A 14,164-nucleotide genomic window follows, 5' to 3' on the forward strand; every position below is an offset into this window, starting at 1 on the left:
ATGTGCGTCGGGAAGGGAACCAAATAAACATCAAAACCAGCAACACACAATGGAGAGGACAGAAAGTAACAAAATGTCAGAGTTACTAGTGAGATGACAACGTTTATTCCGATACATCCTCGTCTTTGCCGGGGAACACGATGTCCTTTCGAATAACAGCTCGAACATTGCTGACGAGGACGAAGAGGAACATGCACACGATGCAAATCGACATGGCCGTGCCGAACCACCTGATGCCGGGACTGTTCAGCGCGTTTCCAAGAGTGATGGTCGCCAGGGTGAAGCCGGTGTTAGGGAAGACCATGGCCCACCAGTTGAGATGGAAGGCCTTGGGCGGGGTGCGGAGGACAGCCACGATGGCAATGCAGAAGAACCACAGGCTGAGGGCCCAGAGAAATACTCCGCAGATGATGGCTAGCAGTTCGATAACGCGGGCCTCTTCGATGGGAAATTCTTCATCCAACACTCGGAACTCCTCCGGTAGACCCTTGGCCATGCCGACGAGAGCCAGAGCCGTGAAAGCCGGGGGGCCAACACAAATGAACATGCCGGGCCGGTGCTCACTGCTGGGCAGTCCACTTTCCATCAATCGACCAATATAGTGCGCATACATCATAAAACTGATGGAAAAGCCCAGCCCCTGGAAGGTAATTCCGGCGAGGATCATGGGGATAGCGGAGCGGGGAGGTTGTTGTTCGGCGATGACGGAGGCGATAGTGCCGCTGAGCATGATAGGGAAAGCTGGAAGGATCCAGGAAGGCATCATATTTTGGAGGCCATACTTGTGTGAGGAGAAAACGAAGGAGTATTGAATCACTGCTGTTGCGAGAGTACAGACACAGTAGATCCAAAACAGTACTTCCAGGGCAGTTATGAATGACTGTTCAGCTCCTTCGCCGAAGTAGCGGTATAGACCGGTGATCATGGTCGCAATAGACAGCCAAAAGGTCGGGAAGAAGAGACCTTCGCGGTCATGGCGTAGAGAATCGAGGAATCCACCGTGGATGAAAAACCTCGCGGCCATCGTAGAACAAACCCCAGCAAAGAATAGAAGATTGATAATATAGACCGCCAGGCCAATCTCTTTTAGGCCAGGGAAAGAGTTGGGTTGACTGACGATGAGAAGTGCCAGCCCACCCGCGCTCATTGTCAAAGTGTACCAGGCCCAGGTGAAATGACGAAGTCGATCCCGAATGCTCACCGGACCCGGTTTTTCAATCTCGGGCTCAATAATGGCAGCATCGGACCGGGATGATGAGGGAGGGATGTAACTGTCCAACATGATGTGGTCACGTTGTACTTGTTTCAAACTTCAAAGACCGGATAAGACGAAATGGAAGAAGGAAAATGTCCTATAGGATATGGGTCGGAGATATCCGAGGGAAGACAGGTGTCAAGAAAAAAAAAAAAGGAAAGAGAAAGGCAACAGTAAGGGTTAGAGAGAGAAGGATATTGTTGGTATAGGATTGAGTGAAGGAGATCTGCTCGTCTCCCTCCAGAAGAGGAATTGCCCGTCAACTTATATCCCGATGTAGGCTGTTGTTTCTCCAAGGCGAGGGAGAGATAAGAGAATGACCAAAAAAAGAAACAACAAGGTGCTCTACTGAAGCCAAAACACTGTATGCTACCAAGTGGACACACAAAAAAAGAAAAGAAAAATGTGAATGAGAGCGGGACTGTGAGTGAAAAAAGGAAGGAAAATCAAGGCAAGAGAGAGGATGGAAAGAGATTGCAATTGGTCAAAAGAAAGATCTATCACAAACGACGTGCATTGGCGCGAAGGCCTATACATATAAGGGCGTTGCAACAGCCACCCCTATGATGCACATGTGCCAAAGAATAGGGCATCATAGCCTTCAGGCTGCTATCAATCGGCCGCGCATAGTCAAGGATCAGAGTACACGCCAAGACGTGGACAAGCCCAGCAAGAACGGACACATCAACATTGGTTGGCTCGGTCTGACCATGAAACCTGTGGATTCAACCTTCATGGGTCCCAAAAAGGGTCATCCGAATCCACCACGGGGCGGGAGGCGTAGGCAACGTTCATGTCTGTGCATATCAGGGGGTGGAAAGGCTCCAGTGGACCATGGCAAAGGGGGTAACAGAGGAATTAGTCCTGGCATGGAAGAGCGGGTATCGATGCCTAGGAAGACGGAATTGGTTCATGATCTTCAGTGGGATGGTACATCCAGCACTTCAATCTGCCAAGAGCACATAGTTCTGGCGCCAGTGGGTCACGGTGCAGGTAAAACGTCAACAAGTATGTACCATGCATACGTTTGACCCGACAGCAGGAATGAAGGCGTCTTCCCAGGAGTCTACGCGGTATTTGACAAGCGCATGGCTGCTCCAACGACGTCAGTGGCAGGCGCGTATGAGTGGCGCGGCAACAGTGAAAATATAATCGGAGTTTTAAAGAAAGAGGCTAGGTTTGACAAAAAAAAAAATTTATTATGGAATCTGGATGGAAACAAGATGCCGAATTTTTTCGACCGCCGCGTTCCCTGGGTCGAAGCCGAATCGAGCGGCGAAGAATGGACGATCACCCGTGGGCTCCAATGGCCACCCAAGTTAATCTGGAACTTGGTCCCTTGCTTTGATTTGTTTTTCCGTCTCCTGTCCTTCCTGACAAAGAAAGAGTCGGGCTGAAAAGGCCGTGCCAACTCGTCAGCAAGAGAGAGAAAAAAGACGGGACCTAAACCAGGGAGTCGGCAATCAAGCGGAAACCCGAGAGCGGTGCAAAGATAGTAAAAAAAGTTAAAATATAAGCGCCAAGGGACAGGATCCCGGCCGTGAATCCGATAGAGAGAGCTCCGAGTGTCGAATCAGAGGGTCAGAAACGTCGCCGGCTGGAGCTAGGGGGAACAGGAGTATCAACGTGCGCGGATGTAACCAACCCGTTTCGCCCACGGAGAGGCGGCCAAGCCAGAGATCGACAGCGCATCATCGACGGGGAGGTCCGCTGCCAAGCTTTGTCAGTGGCTGTGGTTGCTGGGAGAGACTTGAGCCACAAAGCCAAATCAGCGTTCAGAGATAAGGAAAGGGGGGAAGGGCAGGATGCGATTAGCGGTGGAAATTAGTGATGGAATGGTCCATGGCTTAATCAAAAAGATCGATCTACAAGAACCAAAGGCTTGGGGCGGTCTTTGATCTGATGAAACCACAGCAAGAGAATAATAGTTATAGATAGTTCAGAATCCTCATCATCTGAGTTGATAACAATTGCGCGACAATTCGATAGGTCATCCTTGATGCCGTTGACGAGCATTCCGACCCGGATGACGAAGATTCTGCTGATGATGCTGATGATGCTAGCGATGACGAGGATGGGAGGAGCAGGTGAAGCGAGGGAGAAGCGCGAAAGTCTTGGCAGGAGGCGAAAAAGTCACGGGCTTGGCAGGTGACCGCATTTCGTCGCGGCTGCGGTTGCTGCTTCTCCTTCTGCTTCTGCTTCTTCAACAGGTCAACTTAACTATGCTGCCTTTTTGCTATACATAGTACATGGAATATTCGATTTTCCCGACGTGCAGCTTATCGTCAGGGTCATCCTGGCTCCTCATCCAACCATCGTCTCTCGATCTACGTCGAGCCAAGAAAGGCTGTGTTTCTACTAACTAATGCTATCCTGAGCCGACGTGATGATGAACCTCTCTAGGACACACCATTGAAAACTAAACAATCTAGGGGGTACCGAGGGGGTAAATGTTTCATGGAATTGGTTCTCCTCTTTTTCTGTGGAAATAGTCTCTCCTCCAGTTCCCCAGTTCTCCATACATTCCTGGAGCGCAGGGGGAATCTTCCATGAGCCGTTACGCAGCCTGGCATCTGCCAAGACAAGAGGAACCTTGGATGATCACTTCTCCACCGCGGGCCCTCTTTTCTTCCTCCTCTCGTACCCTCCTAGTGTGTGTGCAGAGGTTGGGTACTGACTTGTTCAAGACGACAATGACAATTACTGTGGCCCTCAACTTGTGACATTCTTGGCGTTATCAAATTCCAGCCAACTCAATCTGGGTCTCGACGGTCTAGGGGCTCTCGGCGTCGCTTTCTCGTCATCTGTCACCATCGATCACACACAGTGCCTGTGAGCCTGCAGCAGGAACAACAGACTCATGATCCCTTCATCTAGCTTCTTCTCCTGGCGCCGAAAATCAGAAACATTCAAAGGAGGGAGCGGGTAAATTGGCTTACTTTCACATCCCCCCTCTCGCCTCCGTATACGCCTCCTCCGCCCCCTTGCAAATGGCAATTTCCTTTCCCCCACCCCACGCTCTTTTTTCTTCGCGACATGGATAATCCGCCTTTTGTGCAGTGCTTCAATGTAAACTAATATAGCCTGCATCCACTACCTGCTTTACGGCCTTGAGACCTACGCGAGAACCCCCCACGGTCCTCCGTAGTACCCTGTCCAAGTGCTATGGATGTGACGTCTGAGCTACCCGGTCATTGCCGGTCTGATGCACCCACTTCAAGGATCTACGTTGAAGAAACATCCGGCATAGCGTTCACCCTGAGACAAGACCGTCTATACTTCTTTCTTACTTGGTTACCCCTGCTCTTGCAGACGGGCCCCTCCCCTTGTCGGACGGGATAAGCAATTAACCAGATATTAAACCGGGCCGAATCGGGGAAGTAGGACGAATCATGTGCAGATGATGCCTGCTGCCTGGCTTGAAACGCAATTCTCCTACGCGAGATCAGCATCCTGCAGCCACAAAAGCTAATTCATGCAGACAGTTGCGACAGAGATGAAGAATAGCCATATATGGTAGGGTTCCGGTAGCGGCTTCGTCGCAATGTTTAGAAATCCATGAATGAAAATCTTAATAAAAAAAAAAGGTGTTTCTGAAACAGATGCTAGCTCTCGTATCAAATTCATAAGGAAATTCATTATTCTCCTAGACCGATGTATTCATTCGAAAAGTCAATAGGGTCCTTGTCTGCAGGCGGACTCCGCAGCTTCAAAACGGATTCCGCGGTATTCCGCTTCAACTGTGTGCTCCGTGTGTCCATCCATGCATCTACACGCATCGTGCCGGGGGGTTGCTTTATACCACTAGCTGCATATAAACTCAAATATATATAGAAGGTTTGCAGAGACGGGAGCACATTGAATTAGATTAGGAAAATGTGAAGGAAGAGTGGGTAAAGTGAGAGAAAAATGAGGCGGAGAGAACGCAAATGTGAAAACTGAATGAAAGAAACAGGCAAACGAAGGAAGGAAGGAAGGAAGGAAGGAAAAGAAAGTCGTTTCACATCATCCGATAGACCAAATCGGAAGCCAGTTCGGGGGTTGTGTCCATCAATGCTCGCAATCCGCGTGCCGACGGCTTCTCCGGGTAGCTCGAAGAAAAACCCACCGTCGGCTCGGTTGGCGGACAATATCTGGCCAGGTCGCGCACTTTGCATGCCGCATAATGGACTACTAGCTTGCGTAGTTCGTTGTCTCGAAGCTGAGTGGCCGAGGTGGGCGAGATGGGCTCGAGACGGGTGGTCTTGGTAAAGGTATAGTGGAGCAGGTCGAGGACTATTCGGGCTTTCAGGGTTATTTGTCCGTCATCCTGACTATCAGGCTGGGCATCGTCAGGGAATGCCAAAAGTAGAAGGTCCCTATGTAGCTTACGCAGGCATAACTGGGCCAGCGCCGGAATCAAATAGCGCGTTGCAAAGACGTACAGCTTGGCGTGAAAGATGAGATACGGCAACTCTGATCGGCTTGATTGAGTGGAGAGGGCACTGGGAGGTCTGGTGCCTTCCAATGCGCGAGGGTCAACATAGTCCATGGCGGCAAACTTATCCCACAGGCTGATGCCTGCCTCGTGATGGCTATTGAAGTGCTGTTTGGCGAAGGAGTTGTCGATCATGAGCCCCGTATCGGCCCCCTGTTCGTATTCCTGGGTCGTCTCCTCTTTCTCATCTGTCTTGTTCTGCTCCTCTTCCGGTGGAGTCGGGGCAGTATACTCCCAACTCTCAGCCATTCCGGACGGAGCATTGTTGGCGGGATCCGCGGGCTCCAGATCCCACTCATCTTGCTCTTCAGTCGCCTCAGCTGCAGGATGGTCCTGTCGCATACCTAGATGCTCGGGAGGAGGGGTATTCGGCGGGGTGGTCAGGCATGTGGTTGCCTCCTCAGGTGAGGAGACCTTCTGCTTTTTCTTGTCCTTTTTGTTTTTTCTACCCTTTTTGCCTTTGGCCGCGGATGCGCCTGCATTGGAGTCCCACGGATCCCCTTCCTCTGCAGCCGGGGGGGTAGGCTGTTGCTCTGCCTCCTCTTCGGGGGAGGCTGCTTGGTCTGGATTCGGAGGTGCTAACGAGTCGTCTTCAGGGGACGTTGCACTTTCACCATAACTGTCAATGGGATGTGCCGCGTGAGGCACTTTCTCATAGCCACCCGGCCCATCATATCCCTGACCTTGGGGTGCTTCATTGTGTCTCTGAGTTGATGGAACGTATGGCGAAATAGAGGGCGAAACGGGCTCTTCGGAGAACACGCCCTTGAAGGGATTGTTGACCGGCCATTGCTCCTGCTCCTCCTCGCGAGATCCCGGGGGAGGTATACGGTAGTCCCCAGTGTACGCATACTCGCAGAAGGCCACAAAGGTCTCGACGCTCTCTTCCTCCAGAACAGCGATATGGTGTTTGGACTCACGAGTCTCGCCACTGCTCATGAGATGATCTAACGGTTTGGAGACATGGCGGGCAAGGCCGGACTGAACGGTCAGCTGCGTGTGATTGGCACCGACAAGAAAGGTAAACGGCGGTGAATGTATGATGCTATATTCCGATAAATTGGAAGCGTCAGTGGTAACGCTGTCCTAGTCGGTATAAGGAAAGTATTTGCATACAAGTCTGGTGGTCCATGAAGTGGGTAGAGGAGAGAAAAGGGAATGGAAAGAGAGACCAGAGACGAAGAGAAGTCGCTTGACTCACCTGCTGAAATCCCGTCCTGCCTCCATTGATAACGCTTCCTTACGAACTTCTGATGGAAGAAGGAAGGACGAAAAGAAAAGCAAACTGAGTGTAAGTCATTCGTGAATTTTTCGGGCCTATACCTATTAAATAATATCTAGTAGACAGGGTTCCTCCACCGAAATTCCTCTCTTGCGCCCTCCAAGTTCCTCCCAGACTAAACAAAGAAAGCCCCACGGTCAAAGCCGTTTCAAGCGCGAAAGCCGACCTAACTAGGGCAGGATGGTATAGTTGGCTACGTGTGCAGCCCTGAGGGGGTTTCTCAAGGGGGGCGAATTGACCGCCAGCTTTTCATTTCAATACGGTGCCAACTAGAGGGGCCCCTCTTATCGCGACGTTCAGAAGTCGCCAGCCACTGGTATTTCAGGGCGAATGAATCAAATCCAGAGGGGATCGTCCAGTTGCATTTGTTTGTGTTTGAAGAATGACCGGGCTGCAGCTCTCGAGGAGAGCGAAGGGGAATAAACGTGAGCACGTTGGTTTCTCGCAGCTCGGCGTGGTTGAATTTGTTCCTCACGACGCACGATTGATTTAAATCCCGACACACTGGCAGGATATCACGACAGCCCAAAAGTCCGACGAGGCACGCTACTGCGTCGTACTGCGGGGGAGTCCCAGTCGGTCTAAAATGGATTCCGTGTGGATCGTTGGGTGATGTTTGTTGCCCGATGAATCCTATCGTGCGGACCCAACGGGGGGGGCCATCTCGCGTGATGGAGCCCGGCTGACTATAGTTCCTCAGAGTGGTGCGCTCGTGTGATATTCTCCTGTAATTCAAGAGACACGAGAGCGTTAGGTTCGGAGGAGATTTCTCCCGCTGGTCGGTGCGAATCTGATCTGGCGGTCAGCCCGTTGAGTTCACGATGGATCCTTCGTCACATTTCCAGGAACAGGAACTCGGATTATGCATAGAAAAGGAAGGCGGGGAATGAGAGAGCATGGACTGGAAATCGTTCAGTCAATTTCCGCCCTGCATTTTCAAAGTCTATCTCAACCATCGACCGGCGAGTCTTTATGCCTATCCTCTGACCGAACGGAGCGGTCTACTACTTGAACAATGCGGTCAATCCTCACGCTATCTATCATCTTTACCTACATGAGCATTTAAGATCTGCAAAGAAAGTACTCTTGCCCTTATCATACATTGCTCAATCCGTCCACTCCAGATTGGCCTGCTACACAAATTAGGATATCCTAGATAGTTGATCAGTCATTATTCAACAAAAACTCTCATGATATGACATGGGTGGTCAAACCTGCCACAATTATGTTTCAATATCTCCTGCTCAACATGGGAAACGGGATCATAACCACTCGGATAACCCGAACCGCATCCCCAGGTTCTCCAACGCACGAAGAACCGATGAATGAATGTCCACATGCCGAGCGATCCATTTATTAATAGACATCCCTCCACAGCATGAACACTCCACCAAGTATTGCGTACTATCCCACAGTACCCACCGAGTCTAACCCACCATGCATATCCTCGGCATCGCCAATGGCTCCCTCAACGGCAATTCAGAAATCCTCCTCAAGGCGGCACTGACAAGCGCCTCGCAGTACGATTCCTCTATCACGTCATCCTGGCTGCATTCCCCATCCGTACAAGTTCCTCGCAACCCTGCTCCGCTGCAAGGAGCCCAAGACGTCTCGGCCGGCACGAATGCTGTGATGCGCAGCGCAGAGCCAGGCACCCGGGCGGACATCGACGACCGGGCCGCCGTCTTGAACGCCATCCTCGACGCCGATGCGCTGATTATATCCACCCCGATATATAGCCACCAGCCCGCAGGGATGCTCAAGGCGCTGGTAGATCGCATCTTAGGACCCTTTGTGGATGTCGCGTTGGCGAGGAAGACGATAGAGGGTCAAAGATCAGGGGATCCACGATTCAAGGGCAAACAAGTGGATCCGAGGTTGCTGAAACCTAGGGTGGTGGGCTTCATGGCAGTCGGGGGATCTACCATGTCGGATCAGATTGCCATGGCGCTGCCGACGCTGCATAATCTAGTGTACTCGCTTCATGCGAAGGTCGTCGATCAGGTGGTGTTTCAGGGCTATGGTGCCCCAGGCTCGGTGTTGGTGACGGGGACAGAGGATGCGCCGGCACGAGCACAGCAGCTGGGCAGGAACGTCGCAAGCCAGTTAGGGAAGATTTTTGACGAGGCCGAGTATCTGGGACCGCTGCCAGGAGGGGCTTGTCCTTTCTGCCATCTAGCCAAGATCGATTTATTTTGCACAAGAGACAACGCCGTCGGGTGCGTGACCTGCGGTGCAGAGGGAAAGCTGGAGGTGGGCGATGACGGAGTGATTCGCCCAAGGTGGAACGAGAATAGCTCGATCTCCAGTATCACCATGGCAGGCAAGGAGAGGCATATCGAGGACGTCATGAGAACGGGGAAGCAGGAGATGCAGAGACTGCGGTCCGATCCTGCTCTCCTGCGCAAGCAAGAGTACTGGCGTGGATTCCGAATCCCTGGCGCGGCTCTTCCGAGTAATCGCAGGTTCTCTCAACGGCTGTAGACACAGAATGAAGGAAATTATTTTCTTGGTGCAGTAGTAGTAATCAATTATAGTCACTTCAACGGCTCGAATACCACGAGCACGCTATACCTACCGGACTCAAACTAGATACACAACACAATATCATCCTTATATACGAAGCCATATAGGCTCATATTTCAACCCTACCCCATAGCATATAAACCGAACGTATCAAGTGTGTTTCTGTGGAGCGCAGGTTAGAAAGGGCGGTCAACTCTTTTCCAAAACCCTATATTATACTCGATATATAGAAAAGCGAGGGGAGGTGTATACTCTAGAACTATGTCTTATTCCACCTCCAAGTTCGCCCGAGCATTAGGGAACGCGTACCATAAGCCCCTTCCTCCGGTAGTATACCTGGGGGGCGCGGGAATCATTGTAAGAAATTATTATGTTGGTACACATATATACAGCCCTTCCCGGCAAGCCCAGCAGTTGACTCCTTAACTAGTAGCTACCCGCCTGATCTAGGGAGTTATGTGGTTGCAATCGGCGGTGCACATGACGTCTCTCGCTCTGACAACACAGCACTAGATTCGGCATTTGGGTTCTTTTACGGCAAGAATAATCCCAGGAATCGTGGCGACAAGCGAGGCACCCGTGAACGCCATGATCATGCGGCTGAAATAGACGCTTTTAAATTCTCTTTGAAGGACGCCATCGAATTGCAAAAGTCCCTAGCTGGTGGTCAAGTGCTTGCTCGGCTGGTAATCAAATTTAGTTCGGAGATGATGAAACGAGCATTGACCGTTTAGATGCCGGGATGGATAGAGAAAAACTGGGATAAAACAAAAATCCACGCAAAAAAATGCCACATTTCAAGACAATCCATGAGCACTTAGAAACACTTCGAGGGAACAATACCGTCGTCAAGTTCTAGTTTGTGCCGGAAATACAAGCCCAGGAGGCCAAGAAATTGGCTGAATCTGCCCTGAAACCCCAGTCAGACTCGCAATAGTGATGGATGTTTTCTTTCTCAAGGCAAAGGATGATCGGATAAGCATAACTATTTGTATACTACTGTCCAAGCATCACTATTAGATTTAACAATTGTACAGGCCCGGCTGGCTGGTCTGTCAGAGCCTGGCCGGGATAAACAAGAGAAACGGATGCAGTGTCTGAATGGAGACATTGGTTCTATAAGGTTTGTCACATCATGCATGACTTCTAAAATAGTCTATATCAATCCCTCATGCAAACAACGATTAAACGCTCCATTCCTCAAAAATTAAACCCCAAACAATTATCCTCCTCTCACAAATCAATGCACCAGTCTCAACTCCGTCATCCCAGGCTCCCACTCCTTCAGCGCCTCTCCCACATTATACCAAAACCGCAAGCGCACGCACTCCGACCTCGCCGTCTCGATATCCCCGCGATCAAACGCCCCCGCCAACATCTTCACCCCGGTCTCCACCCGCGCCGCATTCTCCTTCTTCAGCTCCGCGATCTTGGCCTCCGCATCTGGGTCCTCGCTTACCTCCTCGATCGTCTCCTGCACCTCCATCACCTCCGTCAGCGTCTGCGGGTCAAGTGCATGCTTCGCCGCCCCGTCCTCTGCTGTGACGTCAATGCCGTGCATCTCACGGAGGAGGTACTGTGCGCGCAGCAGCGGGTCCGCCAGCGTGCGGTACGCCTCGTTGATCAGCGTCGAGAAGGCCTCTGCGCGTCGCTTCGCCGCCCCCGGCGCGTACTTGTCCGGATGGCTGACATTCTGGAGTTGTAGGAACTCGCGCCGCAGGTCGCCCAGTGAGATGTCGAAGGGTGAGCCCGGTGGAGGTCCCCCGGGCAAAGTTTGCCGGAAGATCGTGTAGTGGTTTGTGATGTCCGGCGCGACGCCGCGGCTTTCTGGGCCCGCGTCGCTGTCGTTGTATGTGGGTGATGTCGTGGTGAATTGGCGCCGGAGAGGAAACTTGGTGTGCTGGGTGTTAGGGCGAGGCGTAAGTCTGTTGGTGCTCTGCGTTTGGAATCGCAGTTGACAGGCGATGCATGCTCCGCGGACAGTGCCGGATGCGATGCGCGATCTCGTCGTGGGACCGGAGAGGGAGAGCTGCTGGAGCAGTCTCTGCGATCGAATTGATGTGGTCATATTCGCTTATATGGTAGATTATTGCAAGCGATGCCTCGAAATAGGGAAAGAGTATTGTCTATTTTCCCGGGTCAAAAGTCGCCTTCTTTGATGGAGAGTAGGGTGATTAGTCATCCACTCGGGGTCGGGAAACACGCGGAGCTCCGAGCAGCTACGTCATTAGTCCGCGGGAAGTCCGAGGTGCAGTCCGAACCGGTTCGTTTCTTCATGTTTCATTTTAGGGTATTCAGAGTCTTCTATCGAAACTATAACTGGCCAGATAATACATATTCTGTGGTCGAGGAGCCATCGGCCCCTGTGTCCTATCTTCGCAAGCTGCCAGGTCTGCTAGGTCACCACCCTTGGAGGGCTGGGGCATGTCATATCTCATTGCCGTCGCTGGGTAATGGCACCAGGTGAACATTCATTCATCCAGGCTTGTCCAAGGCGGTGTCCTAAGTGTTCCATTTCCAACAGTCAAGGGCTGAAGTTGTTCACAGCGGACAACCTGAGTCAGTGAGCAAGATACTCTAGATTGGTCCCGTAGTGTCAATGCTTCACTCAATTCCCCAAAGCTTGACTGTGCGGTCATGTCCGCAGCTAGCAATCCATTTCGCATCGTCGCTGATATCCGTGCTGAGAACATTGCCCGCATGTCCACTCAGCGATTTCACTAGCGACCAGTCATCTGCGCTGAAGATATTGACGTTCTTATCGAATCCACTGGTCACGAAGAACGTGCCCGACTTCCGCGGTTGCACGGGTGCTGTCGGCACATCACTCGTAGTCATTGTGGCACCGTCGACCTCCATGCGGCCGTTCTGGCCGTCCAGCGACGGCAGGTAGGATGCCGCCGATTCCGTTCCCTTGTACCATCGCACATCGGAAACGACGCTCTTGTGCGCTCCAATACCGCCCGTGTTTCGTACTTGACGCAGATCCCAGCATTTAACCCATCCGTCGCCGGAGCCCGACAGCACTCGGTATCCGTCAACACCCCAGTCCAGGCCGTAGATTTCACGAATATGGCCCTCGAGAATCATCACCGTCCGACCCGTCCGCAGATCCCAGATTCGTCCAATGCTGTCCAGTCCACCACTGGCCATTAGAGAGCCATCGTTGTTGAAGGCGCAAGTGTAAACCTCTCGGGAGTGACCTTCCTGGAGTAGCAATTCGGCGGTCGTTTCCACGTCCCACAAGCGCCATGTTGTATCGTAAGAAGCGGAGGCGACGTACCGACCCGAGGGGTGAAACTCCGTCCGACACACACGGCCAGAGTGACCGGAGAGAGTCGCCAGCGGTTCATTCTTATCGAGAGACCACAGGCACACGTTTCCTTCTCCGCCACCGGAGACTAGGTTGACGGTCGATGGGGATACATCCGAGGTGGGTAACGTAGCCCCGGGGAACCACGACAGACCTCCCACCCGATCTGAATGCGCCTTGAATGACCGTTTCTCCTCCAAGTTCGGCACCGTCAGCAAGCTAACCCCACCGCCCCAGTTTCCAGTCGCAATAGTCCGTCCATCCGGCGAGAATCGGCAAATACTGACGGGACGGTCACCGGCGATCTGAGATCCGTAGAGGTCGAATCCTTGCAACTTTTCCTTGATTGCTTTGCGATGTTTGATATGCGTTCTCAATGGAATCGTCGACTCTTCTCGCAAACGGTCGACGCGCGTTTTCGCGCGGGGCAGAGAGAAACGCGCGATTGCTTTGCGGGCGTTCAAGAGATCCTCCGACCCTTCCGTGTAGAACTCCTCCTGTTGCTCTGCTTCTTCCTCTTCCTCGTCCTCCATAGCATCCATGTCCACATCGCCATCGGCCCCCTGCCTCTCCGCCAAATCCGTCAGGAGCTCTCGCAATCGATCTCGCCGGTCCGCGGGTCCTTCGCCGAACAGTGTGATGGGCTCTCCGATCTCTCGCAGTCGCGCGCGCACTCGCGTATCGTCGGTCGGCACGGCCATGGCGGCGGCCTTGCGCTTTCGTTCGAACTGGGACAGGATGGCAGAGGCTCTTTCAGCGGGGATGCCCGCCGCCGCAGAGGGAAGTTCATAATCGCGGTCGACAGCTAGGAAAGTGAAATCGTTAGACGGTGGGGATATAACGGAATATAGGTGTGGAATGCGACCACTTACGCAGATTAGCCAAGTCAATGCCCATGTCAGTATCCTGCAATTCCACGGCAAATTAGAGTTTTGAGAATACATGTAAGCCACGGAAAGAAGATATCCTTACCTCGGCCTCCTCCACGTACGCCTGTCTCGAAGGGTGCATCATGGTGGGCAAGAAGGTCGACTTAAGTCGCGACAATTCCTGAAGCTCGAAATCAAAGGTGGTATTGATTCGGAACGAAGATTAATGGTCGAAATAAGGAGTAGCAGGTCACAAAAGAGGGGATCGACAAAACGGTTGCGACGAGCAGAAGGCGGGACAAAGAATTGGAAAGGAAATGGATTATTTAAGTAGAAATTTAGCGTCAGAGAAGGACAGGAAAGATCATGCAAATGCAGGTCCCCAACAAACGCCAGGCCGAGTCTAGAATACTCGTTCTTCGCAGAGAGAAGAGAGGAAGAA

The 14,164-nt window shown here is 52.1% G+C and overlaps 5 protein-coding genes across 5 annotated transcripts; 1 reads left to right on the plus strand and 4 right to left on the minus strand.

Moving 5' to 3' along the window:
* Positions 1 to 103: 103 nt before the first annotated feature.
* Positions 104 to 1,282, minus strand: KD926_000476 (tellurite-resistance/dicarboxylate transporter family protein; the record flags this gene model as incomplete). The annotated part of the gene is made up of 1 exon (XM_053096383.1): positions 104 to 1,282. The coding sequence occupies one exon, from the start codon at positions 1,280 to 1,282 to the stop codon at positions 104 to 106; it is 1,179 nt and encodes a 392-aa protein (XP_052959546.1).
* Positions 1,283 to 5,255: 3,973 nt separating this feature from the next.
* KD926_000477 (uncharacterized protein) lies at positions 5,256 to 6,671 on the minus strand (the record flags this gene model as incomplete). The annotated part of the gene is made up of 1 exon (XM_053096384.1): positions 5,256 to 6,671. One exon carries the CDS (start codon positions 6,669 to 6,671, stop codon positions 5,256 to 5,258), a length of 1,416 nt encoding a protein of 471 aa, XP_052959547.1.
* Positions 6,672 to 8,451: 1,780 nt separating this feature from the next.
* On the plus strand, positions 8,452 to 9,498 carry KD926_000478 (flavodoxin family protein; the record flags this gene model as incomplete). Its single annotated transcript, XM_053096386.1, has 1 exon — positions 8,452 to 9,498. One exon carries the CDS (start codon positions 8,452 to 8,454, stop codon positions 9,496 to 9,498), a length of 1,047 nt encoding a protein of 348 aa, XP_052959548.1.
* A 1,282-nt stretch (positions 9,499 to 10,780) lies between these two features.
* KD926_000479 (J-type chaperone JAC1) lies at positions 10,781 to 11,608 on the minus strand (the record flags this gene model as incomplete). Its single annotated transcript, XM_053096387.1, has 1 exon — positions 10,781 to 11,608. The coding sequence occupies one exon, from the start codon at positions 11,606 to 11,608 to the stop codon at positions 10,781 to 10,783; it is 828 nt and encodes a 275-aa protein (XP_052959549.1).
* Positions 11,609 to 12,144: 536 nt separating this feature from the next.
* Positions 12,145 to 13,867, minus strand: KD926_000480 (putative pre-mRNA splicing factor; the record flags this gene model as incomplete). The annotated part of the gene is made up of 3 exons (XM_053096388.1): positions 12,145 to 13,658; positions 13,726 to 13,759; positions 13,826 to 13,867. 3 exons carry the CDS (start codon positions 13,865 to 13,867, stop codon positions 12,145 to 12,147), a joined length of 1,590 nt encoding a protein of 529 aa, XP_052959550.1.
* Positions 13,868 to 14,164: the final 297 nt, after the last annotated feature.

The sequence above is a fragment of the Aspergillus affinis genome (genome assembly GCF_023601865.1).
Source record: "Aspergillus affinis strain CMG 70 chromosome Unknown NODE_10_length_487445_cov_86_957759, whole genome shotgun sequence".
NCBI lineage: Eukaryota > Fungi > Ascomycota > Eurotiomycetes > Eurotiales > Aspergillaceae > Aspergillus > Aspergillus affinis.